General features: G+C 43.0%; 1 protein-coding gene across 1 annotated transcript in view; it reads right to left on the reverse strand.

Moving 5' to 3' along the window:
* ANO4 (anoctamin 4) overlaps positions 1–24,495 on the reverse strand; it is a 377,211-nt gene that overhangs the window by 337,459 nt on the left and 15,257 nt on the right. The window contains exon 3 of the mRNA XM_025204196.1: positions 23,288–23,524. Coding sequence (XP_025059981.1) covers positions 23,288–23,524 — 237 coding nt within the window. The remainder of the gene's footprint in view (positions 1–23,287; positions 23,525–24,495) is intronic.

The following is a 24,495-nucleotide window of genomic DNA, read 5'->3' on the forward strand; positions in this document are numbered from 1 at the left end:
CCAAACAGTATTTGCAGTAAAACATCTCAAGCATCAACTACCTTAATCACCATGAACTTACCACAGAATTCAAAGTTTATAGCAGTAATGTCACAGTCTGTTCCTTACGGTAAATTCCATGTTTCATTCAGATGCCCAGCTCACTCAGCACCTAATTCAGATCCTATTTTTGGCAGTGACTCACACAATTTCTTTCCTCCTCCTCCCTTGATGCCTCAGTCCAAGAACATTATGCAACTCAACCTGACAAAACATACACTTCAAATTTCTGTTACAGCTTCATTATGTGCCAATATTTAAAGACACAACTGCAGAATATTTTTGTTTCTTACTTGTGGAGTGGTAATGACACCTCTAGTTGCTGAAGAACCTCCTCTAAATCTCTGTTTTCCATACTTTCTAACCATCGACACTTTCCATGAGTTTCATTTTAGAGGCCTAAGCACAACAGCATATTTGGCAACTTGGAGAGAAAATGACTGAGCTAGAGAAGTGTTATTTTGTCCCAGGACCTTCATAAATAAATGACTCCAGCCACAGATATGAGAAAAAGTGCTGCCAGACTGGAAGGCACAGAATACATGGAAAACACAAAGTAAAACTCTACATGCATTGGCATAAGCTGATTCAATAGAAAGTAATTTAAGATTCACACATGCAGATTCACCACATTCATATATCTTACAAGAAGCACCTGAAAAAATAAAGATATTGAAAAAGGAAATAAAAGGGGAGGGGATTTTTTTTTCTTTCTTGAAGAACTACAGAGGATTGAGTTTATTACTTGCCATTTAAACTGTCACTACTTGCACACAGCACCACACAATGGTATGCAACTATGGCAGTGCACCTTTGGTGCCTGCCACTTTAAGAGCAAGAAACAGGTAGCAGCCAGGTGCCTGATTGGGGCAGCCATTTTGGCCCAGTGATATAAACTGGGATGCAGTTTGCTGCAGGAAGGAAGGAGGCAACATCAGGCTGAAAGGCTGCTCTGGGAATATCCAGACGTAAGGGCAGGGGCCATGGGGTGGAGGTGAACCCTTGTCCTGGGTAAGACATAAAACTGCACCCTGCCAGGGAAGGATGGTCTGGTGAGTGGCCTTCCAGGGCTGTAGAGAAGAGTTACAACTGTGTGCCCAGTTTTCTCTGACCATAGGCTGGAGAAGTAACACCAGAGTAACATCTGCAAGACATGGGACCCATGGAGGGAAGGTTGGAGTGGGTATTAGGCCCTTGTCAGCAGGGCAAGTAATGGGTAGCCTCCCGCCTTAGTAACAGCTCTCATATTTTTTCATCAAGGTGTGGCAGGCGAGCAAAGTGGGCAGTTACCACAGGAGCAGGGCAGCTGGTGGAGACCTGACGAGGAGGCCACCCTGTTACAGTGACAATTTACATTTCCCCCATGCCCAGCATAGGAAATCAGGGGGGTAAATGCATGAGAAAGGTGGGGACCTTCAAGTGCAGTGGACTTTTAGAATAGTACAGTCAACCAGGCAGTGTAATGTACCTCAAGTGCTTTAAACATTTATTTTTCAAAATGCAAAATTATAGCATTGTCTATTGATTGAGCTTGTAACTTCTTATATTCCGGAATCAGTCTCTTCAGGTAAAGAGTTGAAATATACCAATGGGGCACTATGGGGAAACTAAAACAGCTGTTTCTGTTCTACGGGTAAACAATGAATTCCTCTTTACAAGCAATGTGGTTTATTTAATAAAAAAGCTTTCAAACAAAGTGAAAAGCACAAACACAAGTTCAATCTGGGGAATTTATTGGATCATTTATCATGACTTTAGCAAGAGAAAATAGATACTCAGATGCAAATGGATAAGAATGCAAACCCTCCTAGTCTTACTGATAATTACTACACAACATTTGTGTATCTAAATGAACAAACAAAGAAACAGTCCACAATATCAAATGAGCAGCATCTCCCTAAATAGATCTTTACATCTTTTAAGCCAGTGAGAGCTCAATGTTTTGTAAGCAGGCTGATTATTTAAGTATTGACTGGTCCAAAGAGCAATTGCAAACAAAGCTTTTTCCATATAATACACATTTACATTTGTATTATGATAATCAGCAGTTCCAGCAAAACAAACCACGTCTGAGAGATGGATTTATTTATCCAAGCCATTCTTTACTGAAGTCAAAGACAGTCTTTCCTTTGACTTCAAAAGGATCAGGTCCTGAATTTGAGAGCATACAGAAGATGCTAGAAACTGAGCTCAGACACTCTTTGGAATCAGGATCCAGGAACTGGCATTTCTGTGATCTTAAAAATATTACCTGAAATTGCTTAAATAATAATACCAAGCATTTTTAATACTTCTCATCCAGGAAGCATCTCCTGGTTGTGCAAATATTAATCCAGGACACGAGGAAAAACAAGAGTAGATCTAATGGGATAGCTCGCATCCTCAAATGCTGAATAAGGTCCTTCCTTGCCTGCTATGTAAGCATGAGGTTGTTGTTGAAAATCTGGCCAGGGAACAGCTGTATCTGAAACGGGCTCTTCATCTCCTCTCTTGCATCTAATCATCTAGACCATGCCTGTGCTCTCAGAAATGCTCTCAGCCACAATTAGAGCAGGGGTACAGCTTGAAGGAACCCAGAGCAGCAATGCAACAATGCAGCTTGAATACTGCTCTAAGCAGCACAGGACTTGGCATCCTGCTAGTGCAGGGGTGTGCAACCTTTTTCCCTGGTGGGCCAGATGGGCAGTACCCTGTCTGTCTGCAGGTCAGATCTCACCAGTCATCCCAGTCTGGCACTGGGTCCAGTACCCCCACCACCTGGAGGGGGGCATGGGGCAGACCAGCCACAACCCAGCCCTGTGGGGAAAAATAGGAGTGTGCCTTGGCCCCACAGAAGAAAAGGGGGCATGGCTTGGCCCCATGTGGGAAAAGGGGGCATGGCCTGATCCCAGTCCATAGGGGAAAAGGGGTTATAGCCCAGCCCCAGAGGGAAAGGGGGACATGGCATGGCCCATCTGTACAGAGGAATGGGAAGCATGGCTTGGCCCCAATCGAGATGCAAGGGAGTGGACTGTGACTGGCAGTGTGGGATTTCTCACCCTAAGAGGAGCCCCATGGGCTAGATGCAATGGTTCCATGGGCCACATTTGGAGGGCCATCCAGCACATGAATAAACTCTGGAGTTTATTGCTCCAGAGTTTTTTCCTCCAGGGTATGCTGTTTGAATGTGCGCCTGGGAGCAATTAACTCCAGAGCCATGAGCTCCAGAGTTTATTCATGCACAGCACAAGGAGCCCAGTCAGAGCAGCCCCAGCTGGAAGGAGGCCCTGGGGGTCAGCTTGCCAGCCTGCGGCTGCTCTGACCAGGCTCAAAGTGCTTTGGAGGGGCTGGCTGGGGCATGAGGGTGCTTCAGCACAGGGCTAGCTAGCAGGTAGTGCCCACACTGTAGTACCTTTGTGCCCCAGCTAGCCAGGTCAGTATCTATACATGCACTGCTGCACATGAAAAAGCTCTGCAGCAGGGTAGTATTTGTATTTACAAGTACTGCCCTACTGTGCAGTTTTAGTTTTGTGTGCCCTAATAAGAGTACACATGTAGAAGCTGAGACATTTACTGTGGAGCTAATTAGTCAGCTCCGCAGTAAACATCTTGTGTAGATGTACCCTTACTTAGAGCTATAACCCTGTCAAGATTTTTAGCCTTGCTATATCCACTAGTGTGTAACTAAAAAAATCTATCCCAAGGTCATACCGTTTGGAAATAAGCAGGTTTGATCGCCTTCTAACTTTATTTATTGACTCATAAAATACTTAATGTAGCTACACTATTCACAAGTACAGGTATTACAACATGATTACTTAATATTGGCCAAAAAGGGATACAGAGAGTTTCCCATTTTACCTACTATCACTAACCTTATCAGGTTTATGGGACTAAAAATACATTGCATCATGCTCCAAATCTTAAAGGTTACCTCCACTAGCTCTGGAGGACTGTGCTCAGAAAAGTGTTTCAGGGACAAGGCTCCTTACCTGAGGACCTGCTGTCACCCCATGAACATAGTTTTGGTCTGTTTTATGGCTTTTGCTTAAAACTTAAGATGCAGGTCCAGCATATTAAATGGAATGTCAGGCAAAAAGAAACAAAGAGTCTTCATTAAATCTGAAATTCAAATACATTCATTTCAGCTATGGTCACTGGATGTAGCAAAAATGTATTCAGGAAAGAACTAGATAAGAGACAAGAACAAATACATATATGAATCAGGTCTGTCTTAGCAGCATTTTAAGACTGAAATATGACATTACAGAGCCTCCAGCTATAGGACCTCTATTCAAATAAAGCCAAGGCTGGAAGTGAGAAAACAGTGGTAATATCTGATGGCTGTTCAAGCTCAGTGAATAAAATGATGAACTCAGACCAGTTCCTGGAGAAGGAACACACTCATTCCAACCAACAAACCAAAACAGATCTTGTCAGATATTTTCAGCAGGAGAATTATCAGGCAGGCCATGGCAACTAAACCTATTGCTAACTACAGAAATGGTCTCTGTAGTCTTGAGGCAGAGATCAGGGCTTCTGTCTGTGCTGAACCTATTTGTAGATACAGAGAGCATTGTAGGCAAGTGTTAACCATTTGTGACATTTGCAGCCACATGCCATAAACTGGACTGAGACCACCAGGTCACTCCCTTCAAGCATGTTAGTAAGCAGCAGCTGGATGAGAACAACTTAAAAAGCAATATGGCCAAAATTAAGTATTTACTTAAGTGCTTTGTTGGATCAAAAGCAGGTCACTCAGCACATTGTAGTTCTGAGCTTATGATGAGGTCAGAAAACAAGTATTATTAACAAGTTTCTTTCCTTTCCATTAACATAAAGTATTTTTGCCTTATCTAGACATTTTGATTAAATCAGCCAAAAGGATTTTTGAGTAAACAAATATCATCTGCTTATGAATCATAACAGTAACCCTGATGTTCTCCAAAGTCTTGAAATTGTGAAGTACACATATTCAGCTGCTTAAAAGTATTGACTTAATGGTACTATACATCTCAAGAGTCAGCAAAGAAGCTATTAGTGACCAATACAGTCAATGCTCCTTTTAAGATCATAATTCATCACATTGATTGAACGTGGTATGCCTTTTCCCCATTTTGGGGTTTAGATTTAAATATATTTCTCTTGCATTTTACTCAGAAAAAATGTATTGTCTACGTTTTGAGAGCATAACTCTGCAAATCACTATATTTACTGAGTTCTTATATAAAGTGTATAGCCAATAAATTAAGCAACAAGTTATTAACACCATCTAATAAATAGGTGGAAGAAAAAAAGCAAAGGGATAATCTTCCCCCTTTCATGCAGGTTAAATTATAAATACAGACACCAATATGCATTAGCATATTAGCACAATTAGCATCATGTTACAGGCACAGTCAGGAGACACTGTAGGGCAGACTTCTCTGTCACTTTTTAAGCTGTGCCATTTCCATAGTTAAATAGAATTCACCTTCACAAGTTGCCACAGCAGTACAAACAATATTCACTAATAATATTTTCCCTCACACACATATAAACTGTTGCCAAAAGCTAATTGTTGCTCTGTCACTTGATATAGACTTGATAGAAATAATTGATATAAAAAGAAAATGACTTACCAATGTTGCATTCCCTTTGTTAAGAAAGCCACAACTTTCTCCATCTTACATTTAGAAACAGTTGAGAATTTTCTGATAAACGAGCTTTTTGTCAGAAAATGTCAAAATCAAAGAAATACAAAACTTTGGTTGAAATATGCTAATTTTGACTAAACATTCATCACAAAACATGTAAATTCCAGGTTGGAATTATTAGTCAAAACTAGGCAGAAAGAGACCTACCTCAGAATAGATCATGGACCTAAATCTGGGCCTCTCTTCCCGGCATATGCATGGCATATCCACCAAACTATTGATTATTCTGGAGTGAGCCTCTTTTAGAGGTGTAGACATACATAATATTTTAAATAGTTTAAACCTGAAGCAGACAGACATACAAGCCTGTTAAATTCTTTTAAATCTGCCTGGAATAGTTCAAAAGGATACCTGAAAAAAACAAGTGCAATTTTGAACTAGTTCACTGTGAACCAGTTCAGTATTATGTGAACAGCAATTCTGTGACATAGGTCTGGTTGGTCCTCCAGGCACCCTACAATGCATTGCTCTTCACCCTTCTACATATTGCTACAACTGGCTACTCTAGTAAGCAGCCAGAACTCTACTGCCTCCCCACCTTTCTAACAACCGCCTGTTTCCTTCCTCACATCCTACTCAACCTGTGCCCCCCAACATGCTCTGCAAGCCTCAGGGAATCCAAAGGCATGGGCCCAAGTCCTTTTTCCTCACCCCTTCCAAATAAGGCAAACACACTGCAGACTTTGGGGAGTTACAAGCTATTAAAGTTTACTGAATTTACGTTTAGGAGAGAAAGCAAAACAGAAAAGTGCAAATGCCTCCTGACACAGATCACTCATGCCCTGGCACCCTCAAATCATTGTGAAAACACTTTCCTTAACTTGTCTATTTCCAGGCTTGCTGGGGTGAGTGTTTACTCCCGCCCCCAGAGCCACAGTACTTCAGTGATTGCAAACCAGTTCACAACTGTATAACATTTGGGACCAGTTCAATTGTTATGTATGTCCACACCTTTACTTTCTTTTGTGGAACTGTTGGATTTCACTCTAACAACCCTTTTTTTGAATGGTCTTGATCTTCCAGTAATCAAGCTATCTTTCTTCAACTATTTTTTTGTGCGTTAGTTACTCTGGGTAATGTCTCTCTTTTCTGATTTCACAGCCATAAAGACTTCTAGTTCAAGTGTGCCTGTCTTCCTCAGACCTGAACAAATGCCTTGCATTTGAAAGTTTGTCTAAATATATCCCAACGGTTGATCCAAAAATCCTGGCTTCTCATATATAGATAATGAAATATTTATTGGACCAGAAAGAGAGCAGAAGTGTGCTTCTGACTCTAGTGTAGTTTAGTGGCTATCACCTACAAAAAGTAACACAACTCTGAACCAGGTAGTTTCCAAGGTGCCACCCTTGACCTACCTTCTGCCTGACTTCAGTCTAACAGGGACAGCTACCTCTCCCTTGAGATACAGAAGGCCCAGGCTCAAATTCCTAGCGTTAATAAGGCAGAATACCAACTTAAATCTCTCTCTCACATCCCAAATTAGTCTCTATTCACCAAATGATTTGCTAGTCTCAGGAGGTATCTTCCTTTTTGAAAAAGTCTTTGACAGGTCTTGACATCCATGTCTCATCCCAAATTAGTCTCTATTCACCAAATTATAGTCTCAGGAGGTAACTACATTTTTAAAAATATCTTTGAAAGGTCTTGGTTTTACTATATACCATGATAAAAAAATTTAAAACTCAAGTGTTTGACAGGACAGAAAAACTGTTTCTTAATTTTACAGCATGTACAAATCATCAATATTATAAACAAATTATACACAAAGAATTTAAGACACTGCTATAATTTCTATCAGTCCAAGCAATATTGATAAATAGCATATCCAGGCAAAAAGCAGCAATATTTGGAAAACATAAAAAAAACCCTTAAACAATTATGAAAATTTATGAAAATAAAAGATCACATGCTAAAATATACATTAAGTATGAGAAGCCAAGCATTCAAACACTTAGCTACTGAACTAAGCTGTACTTTAAGAACATTCATAAAAATATTCAACTGGATTAGCTTTAAATTGAGAATGATTTCTCTACCAGCAGGCAATTGTGAGCAGAGAAAGCAGAGGAATAAGTATTATTTATTGTCTTACAAAATTATTGAAATGTCAGAGCCCCCCTTTTGCTAGACAATGTACAGCAAAACTGACTGTGCACCAACATACTTTTAAACTACATGTGCAATTATTGACAGGTGAATTCAAAACACATGGGAGGCACTTAAGGAAACAATACTAACCAGTCTGACAATTGGTCATGGCAAGCTGGCTGCCTAATCATTGTCAATGGGCTAGTTTGTTAGTTTGCTTTGTATGTGTATCAAGACAGGGAAAAGATTTAAGGAGGGATTAGAAGGAGGGTGAGATAGCATTGTGGAATACAGCGGAGGACCAAAGCAGGTTTGTTGTTGTTTTAGACCCACACAAAAAGTCCTTCTGAGAGCAACATGCACAAGGGACCAGGAAAAGCCTTAATAGCTTTTCAGAATTTCTTTTGAAATTAGAAGTCTGATGTAGAGGTGCAACTAGCCAGTACCATGCTTCCAGTAGCAGCAGGTACCCAGCTGTTCCTGCACTGTATGTTTCTGCAGCTTCTCTGCCCTCCCTGTTTCCAGAGCTGCTGCAGGAGGGAGGGAAGGAGACAGGGATGGAGGACAAGGCACCCCACTAGCTCCATTCTAGCATGCCACACCCTCCCCCTCCCACACACGTGCATACACACACACACACACACACACACACACACACACACACTCTCTTTCTCTCTCTCTCTCAAACAGCACCTAGGGATTATGTACTGCTCTCCCACCCATCCTCATGCTAGTGGTCTGATGAATGCTTCACTATAAAAAGCAATTTAATACAGAAATGTTCATGTTTTCAGCACAGGGTGTAGACCCCCAGTAAAGGTGCAGCAGTCTTCCTGAAAGCATGTTTCAGGATGGGTGGTGGATGGGTCGGTGGATGGGTCGGTTTCGACCTGGAAGGGTGTGGGCAGTGGGGTCCCGCAGGGCTTGGTCCTTGGATGGACCAAGCTCTTTAATGTCTTCATCAGCGACTTGGACGAGGGAGTGAAGTGTACTCTGTCCAAGTTTGCAGATGACACAAAACTGTGAGGAGAAGTGGACAAGCCGGAGGGCAGGAAACAGCTGCAAGCAGACCTGGATAGGTTGGACAAGTGGGCAGAAAACAACAGAATGCAATTCAACAAGGAGAAATGCAAAGTGCTGCACCTAGGGAGGAAAAATGTCCAGCATACCTACTGCCTAGGAAATGACCTGCTGGGGGGCACGGAAGCGGAAAGGGATCTTGGAGTCCTAGAAAAGCTAATGGCACTTTATCATGCATCAGCAGATGCATGACGAATAGATCCAAAGAGGTGATACTTCCCCTCTATCAGGCGCTGGTCAGACCGCAGGTGGAGTACTGCGTGCAATTCTGGGCACCGCACTTTAAGAGGGATGCGGATAACCTGGAGAGGGTCCAGAGAAGGGCCACTCATATGGTTAAGGGCTTGCAGGCCAAGCTCTATGAAGAGAGACTAGAGAACCTGGACCTTTTCAGCCTCCGCAAGAGAAGGTTGAGAGGTGACCTTGTGGCTGCCTATAAGTTCATCACGGGGGCATAGAAGGGAATTGGTGAGGTTTTATTCACCAAGGCGCCCCCGGGGGTTACAAGAAATAATGGCCACAAGCTAGCAGACAGCAGTTTTAGACTGGACATTAGGAAGAACTTCTTCACAGTTAGAGTAGCCAAGGTCTGGAATGGGCTCCCAAGGGAGGTGGTGCTCTCCCCTACCCTGGGGGTCTTCAAAAGGAGGTTGGATAGGCATCTGGCTGGGGTCATCTAGACCCAGCACCTTTTCCTGCCTATGCAGGGGGTCGGACTCGATGATTTATTGAGGTCCCTTCCGCCCCTAACATCTGTGAATCTATGTTCTCAACAAACAGTGTTGCCCTTCATAAGCAACAGTGCAGTGCCTTAGCCATAAGTCAGGACCCTGCTGTGATATCTTATATTCTATGTGTGAAACGGATATAGACAGGAAGATTCAAGCAACTGATGAAACAATATTGGTTGGTATAAGAGGCACTTTGACATCAGTAAGGAAATATATATAAGAGATCATCTAGTAGATTTTAAATGAGGATGCCTGTTGGGAAAAGAATCAGTTTATCCAAAAAGCTACTCTATTTCTGCTTCATAATCTAGCAGTGGGGGGACAACCTGTTTGATAGGCATGCCAAAATTAGCCCTGCAACCTCTGAACCTCTTCCCAAACCTCATCTGCTTGCCATTTTTTCTCTCTGCCCTGTATTTCCTGCCCAACCTGCTGCTCTGCTTTCTACTCCCTGCCTAAGGCTCGCTACCCAAGTTGCTGCTCTGCTTTCTGTCCTATCTGCTGCCATATTGCCTGTCCTCTTCTTGATCTCCTGTATGCCACAGACAGAGCATGGCCATACTCCTTGTGGCACATATGCCACATGTTGGCTACCCCCAATTTAAACTAAGTACCTTTTCTAGCCTCCCTCCTGCCTGGACTTTTGCTACAGATTTTTTTTAAAATGTATATATCTTCACATTTCCGTCTTCCAACCCTCTCTCTTTATTAAAAAAACAAAAAATAAATAAATATGAATTGGCAGAGAAGATACTTTGGGGAGATGTGATATCTTTTATTAGACCAACTAAAAGTTGGAAAAACATGAATCGATACTTAATGATAAAGTATGGCTCCAAATGAGCCATGGGTTGCATCAATTCTCCAAATCTAGTGACTTTGACCTTGATTAGTGTTTTGTCTAGTTACACTCAGAATAATATGTTCTCCCTAGATTTAATCAGATTTCCAATCACAGTCAGAAGGTATTGAGAGCTAGAAATCTACTCAGCCAGTCGTAAGAAAACATCAGCACCATCTTGTGGTGCTTGCTTAGTTTAAATATTTTCTGAAATTATTAACTAAAAGTAGGGTTGTTGTTTGTAGCTGTGTTGGCCTAAGGACATAGACAGACAAAGTTCTTTTGGGTAAATGTGATATCTTTTATTAGACCAACTAAATAGTTGGAAAAAACGTTTTTTGCAAGCTTTCGGGCACAAACGCCCTTCTTCAGGCACAGTGAGAGTCTACTGGTGTTGTGTGCTCTCTGTGGTAGAACAAAAGCCAATAAGTCACTAGCCAATATTCTACCATGGAAAACACACACAACCAGCAGACTCTTCCTATGCCTAAAGAAGGGTGTATGTGCCTGAAAGCTTGCAAAGAACAATTTTTCCAGCTGTTTAGTTGACCTAATAAAAGATTTCACATTTACCCAAAGAATCTTGTCTAACTGAGAGTAGCGCAGTCAAAGTGTAGGTCCTAAAACTTAGCAGCTAAAATTAGAACACATCAGCTGACAGCACTTTCTGGTAGCAGACTGGATATTAAGAAAGAGGTTAATGCCCAGAACTTAATCCTAAAGGCCACATTGTCAGCACTATCTGGAATTCTATCCTAGTCATATCCTTGGCATAGGTTAGTAGTTCCTTTAAATAAAATATGTTGTCAACCAGGGTATAAAAATTTCATGCTCAGATGCCAGTGCTTTGCCAGTATAGTAATTAAAAAGTCATTAATAGTCATTTAAAAAGCTCCCATAGACAAATAACTTGATTAACTTTCAATTAGAGATGGGTACCTAACTCCTTTAAACCTCTCTGAAATCCCACGCAAAATTATTCATTTTAATAATAACCTTATTTGAACGCGGGGCAGGGTGAAAAGTAGTGAAGGTGTAGGGCAAGGTTATAATGGACTTCCTGGGTTATTGAGTCCAGTTCGCCATCATCTGGCACTGCCACATCATAAACTCAGTCAAGTATCACCTTATACATAGTCTGGTTTCTTTGTTCCCTACCCCTCTGTAATATAAAGTTGTTCCAGAACCTCACTCTGATGATTAGAAGCCTTCTTATTGCCAGCCCAAAAGTATTTATGGCCAGTTAATATCCATTTGTTTTTTGTGCCAACACTGTCTTTTAGCTTAAATAGTTATTTTCTCTCCTTGGAGTTGACCGTCTCCCACCCTGCCCTCTTTCAGAGCCTGTCCACACTGCTGTGGACAAGAATGAGCCTGCCCCACTCTCTCAAGTCTGTAGGCACACTCCTGAATCAGAAATTAGCCAGCAAATCAGCTTTGGGTTCATCCTCAGAGCCTGTTCTCAGGTCCTCAGTATACCTCCTGTCCAAGTGATCTACACATGCCCTGAGTTTCCTCTTACATAACAGGCTCTGCATGGCCCTTATTATTTCCGTTAATGTGCAGCTTTTCTCCTCATCTGTTTCCATTTTAATTCAATCCATTCAAACGGCCAGTTAAACAATGGCATTAGTATTTCCCATCTCTACTGGCAATACCTCATTTGATACAAATACAACAGGGTGCCTCCTTTTTGTTTTTTGTTTTGTTTTGTTTTGTAGCTGCATCTCACTGATGGCTCCTAATCATCCTATGGCAGACAGTCATATCCTGGTCTCTCTCTCCTTTCTTTTCCAAGTGATGAGGTCCAGACTTGTTATACAAGTTCTAACTGCACTGAGTAGGACTACTGTACCATTAAATTTCCTTTCATTTTTATTATTTTAATCCTCAAAACCATCCAGTTCTTTCTGTATGATATTTTTATCCCCCCTCTCAATTGAAGTTTCCTCCAATTTTGCGTAATCAGCAAATTTAATCAGTCACCTACTTTCTGTGCCAAAGTCATTTGTGAAAGCACAAAATAAGTCCCTATACTGATTCTAAAGGAACCCCACCAGTAATCTTCCTCAAACCCAGTACTTCCTCTTTCATGGAAACCTATTCTTGTGTCTCCTTCAGTCAGCTCCTATACTAACCCCACTATTTTCTCCAGATAGGCTAATAATTTTCCCTATGGTACTATATCAAATGTTTTTTATAATACTCTATACAGATTAGATCTATTGCATTTCCTTTCTCTAGAAGGCTAATTATCTTATCAAAGAAATTTAATCTGAATATGCTCCATGCTATTCTCAGAAAGAGTTACTGAGAAGAATTAATTCACTGTATAATATATTTCCAGTTCAAGGGTTATCTGAAAGGATTCTTAAAACCTGCATAAAAAGAAAAAAGGAACAAGAAGATAGGATTGTCTTCCATTTTTAAAGCTCATATTCATACAATGGAAGGGAATCAAACATGATTAATACAAATTTTCCTGTTACGGTATATTTCAGGTGTTATGCCTCAAGATGTGTCTGTGGGTCATTATGTAACCTCATTGGTGAGGCCTATTCCCCAACTCACCTGCCACATCTTAGTGTTATAATAAAGGAGGGGTTCAGAATACTCTTGATTAGGCTCCTGTCTGGGGTTACTCATGGTACTGCTGAGGCTGACATGGGGCTTTACCTCCCCTACACCCCATCCACTTGCCAGCTGCTGAAGACAACAATTTTGTGATGCTCACCAGCTGCCACTGTGCTCAGGCTCCAATCCAAGCCCTTATATGTTTTCTTCAATAATCCTATATTTTCCTTCGTCTTTAATCAGCCTAAATGGCAAAGTAGGGGAACCCCCTTTCATTTGGGGTCTTCCCTTCCCCTAAAACCTCTAAGGGAGGATGCAAATGAATAAATAAAAGAAAAAGAAATAAACCATGCAGTGTTGTCTGGTACTCCTGCCACGCTCTCTTTCTACTCTAATTCTATCCCTACCCTAGCCAGGGTCCCTCCGTCCCCAGCAGCAGTCCTGCCAGCTCCCTATCACTGCTACTGGGCTCCAACCACCCTGAGCAAGCTCCTGCCTCCTCCAGCAGCTGCCTTGCTGACTCTCTCTCTGCCTTGGCATTCTCTGTGCCTTTTAAATTTACCACAGCCATGTGCCACCTACTCTGATTGAGAAGGAGCTTAAAAACTGGTATGGCTGTGCCGCACACTGCTCTGGCTCCCTCCTCAGTAAGTTGGATGGTTCCCCCAAGGTCCTTGACCTCTATAGCCTAGGTCAAAAGGGGCTTTACCAGGTTGGGGCTCACGCAGACTGACTGCACCGCCACACAGGGGTTACCAATGTTTTTTGGGCAGAGTGCCAAAAACACCCACAGGGCATAGCATGTTGATTAGAATATTCTGTTTGATTTTTGTCTATTTCAAGTATAATATAAACAGACTATGACAATATTACTGTTGAAATACATTTTGCAATCTAGAAATCATAAGAAAAAAGGTTGTATTTTGTTGGTATGATGACAATTTTAAAAAATGTGGCAGAGAATGAAAGTTAAAACAGAAGGCCCTGACTGCTACCTATCTTCAAACAAATTAAGACAATAAAGTAAGAACACAGTTGGATAAAGACCTTATTCATTTAATATATTTTTCTTATGGCTCAATGTCTAGCTGGAAGGAGGTATTAAATGGTATTCTGTAGGGATCTGGCCTGGGTCCAATATTGTTCAATACCTTCATCAATAATTTGGACAATGGGATTATATGCATTTTTGGCAAGTTTTTGGATGACACCAAGTTGGGTGGAGTTGCAGACATTTTGGATAGTAGGGATAGGATCTATAATGACCTGGATAAATTGGGAAAAAATGGTCTGCAATCAACCAAATTAAATTCAACAAAGACAAATGCAAAATCCTGCACTTGGGAAAGAATAATCACAGCACAAATAAAGACTGGATAATGAATGGCTAGGCTGCAGTACTGAAGAGAAGGACCTTGGGGTTACAGTGAACCATAAGCTGCATTAAAGCCAACAAGCTCTTTAAAAAAAAAGAAAAAAAAAGCCAACAGCATACTGGGTTTTATTAACGAGTGTCATTTGCAAATCAAGGGAAGTGGTTCTATCACTCTATTCAGCCCTAGTGAGGCCTCATCTGGATATCTGGAGTACTGCTGGACCCCACACATCAAAAAGGATGTGAACAGACTGGAAAGGATTCAATGCTGAGTAACAATAATGGTTAGAGGTCTGGGAGGCATGATTGGGATGCTGAGGAAAGGCTGGAAGAATTAGGGTTACTTAGTCTGGAGAAGAACAGACTGCAGGGGGAATTCATAAGTCTTCAGATACCTGGAGGGTGATTACAGAGAGGATGGAGATGGGTTTTTCTCTGGCTGTGGGGATTAGGACTAGGAGCAATGGCCACAAACTTCAGCAAGGCAAATTTATGCTGGAGATTAGGATGAACTCTCTGACTATGAGAGTGGTCAAGCATTGGAACAGGCTGCCTTGAGAAGGAATCTCCATCCCTGGAAGTTTTCAAGAGTACGTTAGACAGACACTTTACTGGGATGATTTAGTCAGGCCAATCCTGCCTTGAGCAGAAGACTGGACTAGATGACCTTGTGAGGTCCTTTCCAGCCCTACTTTCCTGTGATCCAAAGATCTAAAAAATACCAGGAAGAACAATTTTTGAACACTGCCAAACTCAGATGGTGAAGAGGGTTTTGAAACTAAATAGCTATTCTGAACTAGATCACAAGGTGAAGGGGTAAGGAAACTAACCCTGCTACATGTTTAAGTTCTATGACATGTATGGAAGACTCAAAGGAAACACCCCCTGATGCCTACCTTGCTTCAGTTTTCAGATTGCACAGAGGTTAGATGACTGGTAGAATTAATATAAAGAAAGAATGGGAAGAGATGCAGATGACAATAATTAAAGAATATGTCTAAAAAATCTGATATTTTGAATGATTCTAAATCAGCCCAGCCTAACAGAATTCACCCCAGGATGCTGAAGGAAATAACTAAAGAAATTTTGGAGCCACTTGGAACCAATTATACCAAACCCTTCAACCTCAGGAACTGGCACAGGGAGCCAGTAAGGAAAGTTCCCACTTTTATATAGAGGATTTTAGGGATTAGGATCACAAGCCAACAGGCTAGGGAGGAAGGGGCAGGTTCAGGTGAATAAACATTAACATTAAAGTACATATACTTAGGATCCAGGTAGCAGGTAATATATAGTGACACTGGCCATGTTTACACAAGACACTGATTGTGCAGGAGCTTGTTACTACTGTGCAGTAGCGCTGCATGGCAGGAAGTATAACACAGAACTACTGCACAGCAGTACACAAGATGCTAACTGCACAGTGTTCTTGAGCTACTGCACAGTCAGTATCACAAAAAAGCCATTCGGTGATGCTACTGTGCAGTAACTTCAGTTATTTAGTGCTTGTTTACATTCGTGTAGATGCAGCCACTGTTGTGAAATCGCCCAAGAAAAAGTAATATGTAGGGAACACTAATACCATGGTATATACATTTGAGAAACCTTAAACCCTCCCACAACTCTGGAGGGACTCCCAACCAGGCCATGGTCCCAAAAAGTCTTAATTGCCGTCTACCAGGGCTCCCATATCTGAGCCCTGCTGCTGCTTGCAGTCCTGGCTCTGCCACACCTTCTGAGTCTCCAAGCATGCAGCTCTCTCAGCCACAGTATCCTGTGCTCTGTTGCTACTTTTCCACTTCCTCCCATCCCCTGCAGTCTTCTGGAAATTACAGTGCACATTAGTCTTTCCTTTTTTACAGACAGCCTCTTTTCAACCCTGAAATTCACCAATGTAGAGTCTCCCTTACTCAGTGTTGGCTTTTTTTCCCCTGCTTCCCTCCCCCGCCACCCCACTTCCCTGCTTTACCTTTTTTCCCATTAATTTCTACCTATTTACATTCTCACTGACATCCTGTCACACTTTTAGCTTGTCTCATTCCTTGGAGTCTCAGAACAGCAAAGGCTTCCTATGCCTGAAGAAGAGTGACTGCACCCAAAAGGTAGCTAAGAACTTTTTCCCACCTACTCACTTGGTCTAATAAAAGATAGAGCATCTACTCAAAGAACCTTTCCTGCCTATGTCCTTAGGGATGGTGGCCCCTACTCAGGCCACAAAGCATGCCAAGTTTCAAGGAGATAAATGCAGGGGTTTGGGGGGAACTGCTCCTCAAGCTGCAGACAAGCAAAACTTGTGCCATGGGTGACACTGTGTGTGTTAAGGCACAGCAGGATGAAAGCTGCAGGGATGGTAGCCGGGGCGACGAAGCCTGCCAGCTGTCAAGGAGATCGGTGCAGGGCTTCTAGGTTCTGGGGCCCTAAACCTCTAGCTGCTGACAGACAAAACTCATGACATGGGTGCTTGTGCAACTGACTGTCTCTGTCTTGGGGCAGTTGATTGTCTGTATTGATTATTTCCTCCCCTTAGTCTCTGGTTTTGTAGGTGTTAATTGGTCCTAATTAACTGGCTACATTAGTTAGCAACTGTGTATTGAGCTGGTCCATGAGTGAGTCATGATTGATTGATAACTGGTAACACAGTAGCTCTGCAGCCAGGCCTGCAGTAGTTCCCCACCCCCGCCCCCCAGCCCCAAGACAAACACAGTTACACAAGCACCCATGTCACGAGTTTTGCCTGTCAGCAGCTAGAGGTGCAGGGGCCCAGAATCCCCCTGCACCTATCTCCTTGACAACTGGCAGGCTTCATGGCCACAGCAGGGGCTAACATCAACACACACAGGGTCACCCATGTCACAAGTTTTGCTTGTCCGCAGCTTGAGGTGCAGTTTCCCCCAAGCCCCTGCATTTATCTCCTTGAAACTTGGCAGGCTTTGTGGCCTTAGGAGGGGCCACCACTCCTGCAGTTTTCAGCCCACTGTGCCTTAACATGTACAAGGTCATCTATGTCACGAGTTTTACCTGTCAGCAGCTTGAGGTGCAGTTTCCCCCAAACCCCTGTGCTGATCTTCTTGAAACTTGGTAGGCTTTGTGGCCCCACCAGGGGCCACCACCCCTGCAGTTTTCACCCCCTTGTGTTATAACACATAGATGTGACATGAGTTTTGCTTTCAAGAATTTGGGGTGCAGTTTCCCCTGATTCCCTGCACTGATCTTCTTGAAACTTGGCAGGCTTCATTCACTCAGCAGAGGCTACTATGTTTGAAATTTTCAACCAAATAAGACAAAAAACAACAAAGTTATAGATCATTTCATTGATTCCCCATTATACCCTATGGCCAGATCTCTGAAGTGGTTCTGAAGCTTTTCCGAAGTGTTTCGGAAGCTCCGAACTGCTTTTGAAAGCCTAACGAAGCCAGTGCTTCAATCCAGACATGCTGCTTCAGATGCCGAAGCATCCAAAGCTTCTCCGGATCTGAAGCAGGGTCCAAAGCCTCGCACAGCCCTATAAATCAGATGTCCATGTTATCCTACCCTTTACAAATTCCCCCAGAGTTGAAATAAGTCACAATCATTTTCTGTTTGTGGCCTATTTGCAGGCCTAAAAATGACAGTTAGGGAAAAAATGAAAAAGCCTATCAGTAATGGTAATTAAGAATATCCTGGTGAGTTGGCAGAGCCTAAGGAGAAAAATGCAAGCTTCTAAAATTAAGAAATTTGCCTAGGCAATGCTTACTACAGGACAACTATGCCAAATATTGGAAGACTATTCACTAAAGCTCATTTCATTAATTGATTTTAAGGTAAATTTTGCTTCCACAGTCAAGGGCAGAATGCAACCCTGCTCTAAAAATTATTTATCATTGTAGAACACTGTAATGCAACATGAACACTAAAATGAGATTAACATTCAAAATTTGAGATACCTACTGAGATGGCACATAAAGGACCTGTAATCCAAATGCTATTAGTTGCAGTTCTATGCTATTAGCTGAAGTATCCTTTGAACCATATCATATTACACTACACCTTATTGTGTCAATAGTTCATTGTCAGTGACGGCATCTCCTTGCATTCAACACTGAAATGTAAACCAAGGCAGTCCCATTCCCACCCCCCTCTCACTCCCTGAAACAACATTGAATTTTTTGTAATAAATTATGCCTGGGTATTTTAAGAATGCATAAAGCATTCGTATTAAACTTTCAATTAAAACAATCCTGATTTTTACCATGAGCCACATTTTATGTCTAAGCCATTATGCTTAGTATTGGCATCTAGTAAAAAAAAATGACAATCTACATACAGAAAATGGGTAACTTCTGAAGCTATGTCATTGGTGTCACAACCCAAGGGTGTGATTTTTTGTTTTTGTGTGTGCTTTGGCACCACTGAATTATTTTCCTGCCAATTCGTAGCTTTCTTTGCAGTGTGCATTTCTTCTTTGCAGCTAAGAAATGCTTGTTGCAAAGAGTTCCCGCCATTTGTATTCTAATTTGAGCCCCATTATTGGCTTGCGTGAAATTATTCACATGTGGCAGCTAGCGATTGGCTTGCTAGCCGTATAAAAAGCTTGAGTGGTTTCCGCCCAAGTTGGAGAACTCCGAGGAGAACCCCTGCAAGGGAGGGCTCCACGAACACCAGGAGGAGGAGACTTCACGTCTTGTGAAGATCTCTAAGCGCTGCGGAGCCTATTGGACCCAGTGCATTTCAAGCAGGCAACAGAGGTCTGATCAGCCTCTAGCCTCTCCCCGTCGCCATTCGACATCCTTGACGTATGCCTCTCCCTGGATTTAATCGGAGCTGTGCCTGGGAAACTGTCCAGCCTACACCGCGACCATCTTCGGTGTAAGTAAACAATCTTGAATCAACCATTACGGGTCCGTGCCTAATTCTAGCATGTCGCCCGTTCTCTCCGATCCAGCATGCCTGGGCTGCTGGCCACAGCCTGCGCGGAGCGAAAAAGGGCCCGGATCGCTCCCGACCCGCACATGGCGACATGGATGGGATCGGGAGTAGGCCCGTACAATTGGATGAGAACAATTTCATTTTTAAAAACAATTTAGCTCCACATTACAGACAGGATTAATTCTGGCTTGCTTTTGCTTGGCTTATTTTTCAAAGAAGTTCTTCAAAATTCTATAAAGGGACTGTTGTAAATCCACAGTAGATAACTAACTTTGTGAAAATAAAAGTACCATGGTATTTTACATTAAACAGCCCAATAGATTCTCATGAACAGCTTGCCCAGATTGTTTGGGACTAAAATGACCTAGATAGGTACAAGTGCAAGCCATAGTGTTCTAAAATTGTTTACTTTCTACGTATAGAAAAATTGGCTTCTGATTTAATTGGACAAGGTATTTTCCACTGGTCAAAAGTTGTTATCTTTTTTTTTTTTAAAGAAACCAAGAGAAGACTAATTTTGAGACTATATACCAGGTGACTGTTCTGAAGATTCAGTATCTTAAGCTGCTCAGTTAAACATAGCACCTCCTATCAGAGAATGCACACTGTGCTGAGTTCACATGTAATACATTCTCATCTGCTCTAGCAAGTCATTAGGGCTGTGCGAAGCTTCAGTCCCTGATTCAATTCAACAGAGATTTGGCCCAATGCAGTGGCTGAATCTCTGAATCAAATCAGGAGACCCTTTAATCTCTCTGAATTGAATTGGAACCCTCTGAATCGATTAGGAGAGATCTGGAAAGATTCAGAGATTCGGACACAGACACACCTTTAAATGTTTTTTCTACATACCTCAAGGTACCAGGGAGTTCATCAATGCTATGATGCTGGGGTGGATGAAGCGTCCCACAGGAGCACAGGGGGCTCCCCAGCACTCTCGGTAGCAGACCCAGAAATGGACCAGAATCACTTTTGGTCCACTTCTGGATCTGCCAGGCAGTGCACAGAGCCCCCACCCCCACATCCTCCCAGCTTGGCAACTGGTGCCACCTAGGTCTGAGAGGGCACCTGGGGTCCCCCCGCAGCCGATCGCTGAGCAATGGGGGGGATGCGGGGGGGGGCCTGGAGTGCTCCCCAGTGGACCCGGAAGTGGACCAGAAGCACTTCCGGTCCACTTCCGGGTTCACTGATGAGCACGTGGGCCTGCTCCTGTGGGATGTTCCATCCACCCCAGTGCTGGTACCTCGAGGTATGTAGAAAAAACATTTAAATTTGTGTCTGTGGATGAATCACTGATTCTCTGAATCAGCATCAAATCTTCAGATTTGGATTTGGCTGAATCAAATTGGGGACAGTGATCCAAATCAATTAATCAAATCACTGTCCCTGATTTGGGCCAAATCCGAATTAAATAAAGCCTGCTTTGCACACCTCTACAAGTCATCTAACTTCAGGAACAACTGACCATTTGATTGCATGTTATCCTTTATTATTCTGTTTTATCTCTAATATAAAATATTATGCTCTACAGGGCAGGGTCTGTGTCTGTGTCTGTATGTTTGAGCAGCTCTTAATGTAAGGAGGTCCTAATCCTCATTGGTCCATCAGATTCTACAAATAATTAAAATAAAGTAGTGTATAAATCAGTATTGTAACAATCATTCAATATAAAAAAACATATCTAGGAGTAGTGGATCTGAACTCATGAAAGACTGCTGCAAATTAAAACTCAAAGAAGGACTTGGTGATTTGCACTTGACTAATTGTACCAGAAATGAAATCTGATTTTTGTGTTATTCCTTACTTTTTAATTTTAAGTCTGCTCCCTGTGACTAGTTTTCCTATTGGCCTTTACTGAATTTTTACAATCGAGTTCATTTTTTTCATTAGTATTTTTTCCTTCATATAAAAAAACTCTAGATGGCAGTGTTTGTGAACTGTTAAGAGTAACATTTAATTGATTTTCCAATGCATTGACACAAAGCAATTACAGCTTTATAACTAAGTATAGGAATCACTATTCCTCATCTAGTTAATGTGCTATGAAGTTGAGCAGAAATTGTGCTGTTATCACCAAAAAGAGGTGGCAGGGTAAACTGCTATATCAATTAAGTTTCCAGGCAGCAGCACAGGATCTATGCAGCTAATGATGCATTGTCCTGGGAAAAGGGGCTTTGAAGATTTACACTTCTCTTAATTGGTAATATATATGTAGACAGCTGCTGAAAGTAACAACCTTAACCTTGTGCTAAATGCTTAGCAGTTGCCTAAACACTTTTAAGTGTATAAGAGAAGAACATCAGGCATTCAGAGTAGTAACTGGATTGCTTGAAACTGGGATTTTCAGTTGAAAGAAATGCAGTGCTGTGTTCAAGGACCCTATACTGTATGCCCCAAAATCCCCACACAGTTAGGGCGCAGCACATAGGGCCCACACCAGACAAGACAGCTATGTATTAGGGATGTGCAAAGTGGGCAGTATTAGATTCGGTTTTGGATTCGGCCCAATTCAGGGGACAGTGATTTGATTTGCTGATTCAGATTACTATCCCAATTCAATTCAGCTGAATCTGAATCTGAAGATTCAATCCTGATTTGGAGAATATGCAATTCAGTTTATATGTTTTTTCTACATATCTCAAGGTACCAGGTGCAGCTCGTGAATGCTGAGATGATGGGGCAGATGGAGCATCCCACGGGAGCACGGGGGGATTCCCATGTGCTTGGTGGCAGACCCAGAAGTGGACTGGAAGTACCCCCAGAAGTGGAGCCACCCCGCACCTCCCGGCTCAGTGCTCAGCTGTGGGGCGACTCCGGGTGCCCCTCCCAGACCGAGGAGGCACCATTGCCGAGCTAGGGAATGGGGGGTCCCCTGCACGCTCTGTGGTGGACCCAGAAGTGGACCAGAAGTAGTTCTAGTCCACTTCTGGGTCTGCCATCAAGTGGTTAGGGGGACCCCACCCCCATGCTCCCGTGGGATGCTCCATCCACCCCACCATGTCCGTGTTCATGAGCCAGACCTGGTACCTCAAGGTATATAGAAACAACATATAAAGCTGCGTCTATGGCTGAATCATAGAATCTCTCCAAATCGAATCAGAAACTTCCAATTCAATTCAGAAAGATTAATGGGTCTCTTGATTCAATTCAGACTTGGAGATTCATCTACTGGATCGGGATGAATCTCCTCCAAATCGAAACAGTGACCAAAGCTTTGCATAGCCCTACTGTATATATCCTGTGACATGTGCAAGGTAAGATTTCTTGGGATTTCAGCACTTCCACAGAGCTTCTAGTGCCCATTACTCTTTTCCTGCATACTTTAGTTTTCTCATCAGTCACTCTAATTATAGTGTTAATTATGTATTAGATATTAACATTGCAGCAGCAGTAACACAAATTATAATATTCTCTGAAGTTTATTACAGACAGATTAAAACCAATATATGTTTCTATACATATATATATATATATATATATTTTTTTTTTTTTTTTAAGTAAATACAATCAAATGTTAAAAATCACTTCAAGCCAGAGGCAACTGGGCTGAAGCAACAGGTTCCGATCAGCAATTCTCCATTTTTTCCATACTGGGATCTCCCTTGCCTTTAATCAAGTTGACATCCCTCATCCCTCTCCCTGCAAACATGGTCCCAAGATGGTCCCAGCTCCCTGGTATCCATTTGCAACCCCAGGTTGAAAATCTTTGATTTAGATTAATGAAGAAGTTATCTGGCCATCTTGATAGTATTCAAAATATGTTACCATTATTGTGGGGACATTTACATCAAAAGAACTATTTTCTAAAATAAAACGAGAGTGAGGATTGAGGATGCAGTCCTTATGGCCCTGTCATTCTCCCACTGAAATCAGTGGTAGTTTCAGCAGTGAATCTATAGCAACGAGAAGAATTTCTTAGTTTGTGTATTTAAACTGCTGGTTGGACTAGGTCCTGAAGAGAAAAAGAATAATTTACCTGTGTAGTCTTGACTCAGGGTTTCTTGGCTGCTGCTGCTGTAAGAAGGCACTGGAGTGATAGATAGTGAAGCTGGGCAGGATAAAGGAGCTGTTAGGTCAATCTGTGGCACAAAAGACCGATATGCAGAAATGCTAGCATCTTTGGAGATGGTGAGGGGCAGATGAGGGCCACCATGTGCATAAGGATTTTTCCAGTGAGAATGTCCTCTTGCAAATGGACTGACAGCATCGTAATCTGGAAGCAAACATTTGAGGTTAGATATACACTAGCTTGTTCTATAGCCAATTTTATTTTAATTTAGTAATCATAATGATATTTATATTTTAACATTTAAATAAGCCTCTCCCCTTTTCAGGGAAGGATACATATCAGGAATTTTAATAATATTGAGCCAGGTTCCAAGCAGTTAGGCTCGGAAGCGGCGAGAGACGCGCGGGTGAAAGCTCGCTGCGCCCCCACTCCCCTGAAGACCCCCAGAAGCCCCCCCAAAAACCTCCAGCAGCCGCGGAGCCCCCCGCTGACCCCCAGCACAGCCGGGGTAAGCGGGGCCCGTGGAGAGAGGGGGCTAACCCCTTAGTGTGTGTGTGGGAGGAGGCGGCTGAGTGGAGCCGGGCCGGGTCAAGCCCCGCCCAGGCCCCTACTTCGCCCAGCTCCCCAGGGAGCCACGCAACCGGAGCCGAGCGAACAGGCTGCGCAAACAGGCACGCTTCTCTGCCGGCGCGTGAGTTAGCGCAGAGTTCGCACGGGAGGGCGCACGGGAGGGCCCAGGGCCCTGCCAGCGCACCCCCCAGGGTAGACAGCCCCAGGCGGAGCCAGTTGATTGATCAAGTCTACTGGAGCCTGGTAGTTACTGTGCTCCAGCAGACTCCAGGCTGCGGGGGCTGCCTGTCCCTTTTTCAGGCTCTGGGGCCTGGGAGCATGGTGACCTCCCCTTGTGGGGTCTGCTCCCTTTTGGGGTCTCTGGTGCGCCAGCTGGAGGAGCTCCAGGCCACAGTCCAGAGACTGCGTGCCATCAGGGACTGCAAGCAGGAGATAGACTCCTACTGCCAGGCCCTTCTCCCCCGGGAGGCAGAGGGTAGACCACAGTCCCCCTCCACGCCAAAGGAGGACTTTGGGACCTCCTGCTGTGTCCAGCCAGGGGCATGGACCACGGTGGGCAAGGGCCCTAAGGCCCACCGCACCAAGGCCCCTACCCGACCAGAACT

The sequence above is a fragment of the Alligator sinensis genome, unplaced genomic scaffold (genome assembly GCF_000455745.1).
Source record: "Alligator sinensis unplaced genomic scaffold, ASM45574v1 scaffold154_1, whole genome shotgun sequence".
Taxonomy (NCBI): domain Eukaryota; kingdom Metazoa; phylum Chordata; order Crocodylia; family Alligatoridae; genus Alligator; species Alligator sinensis.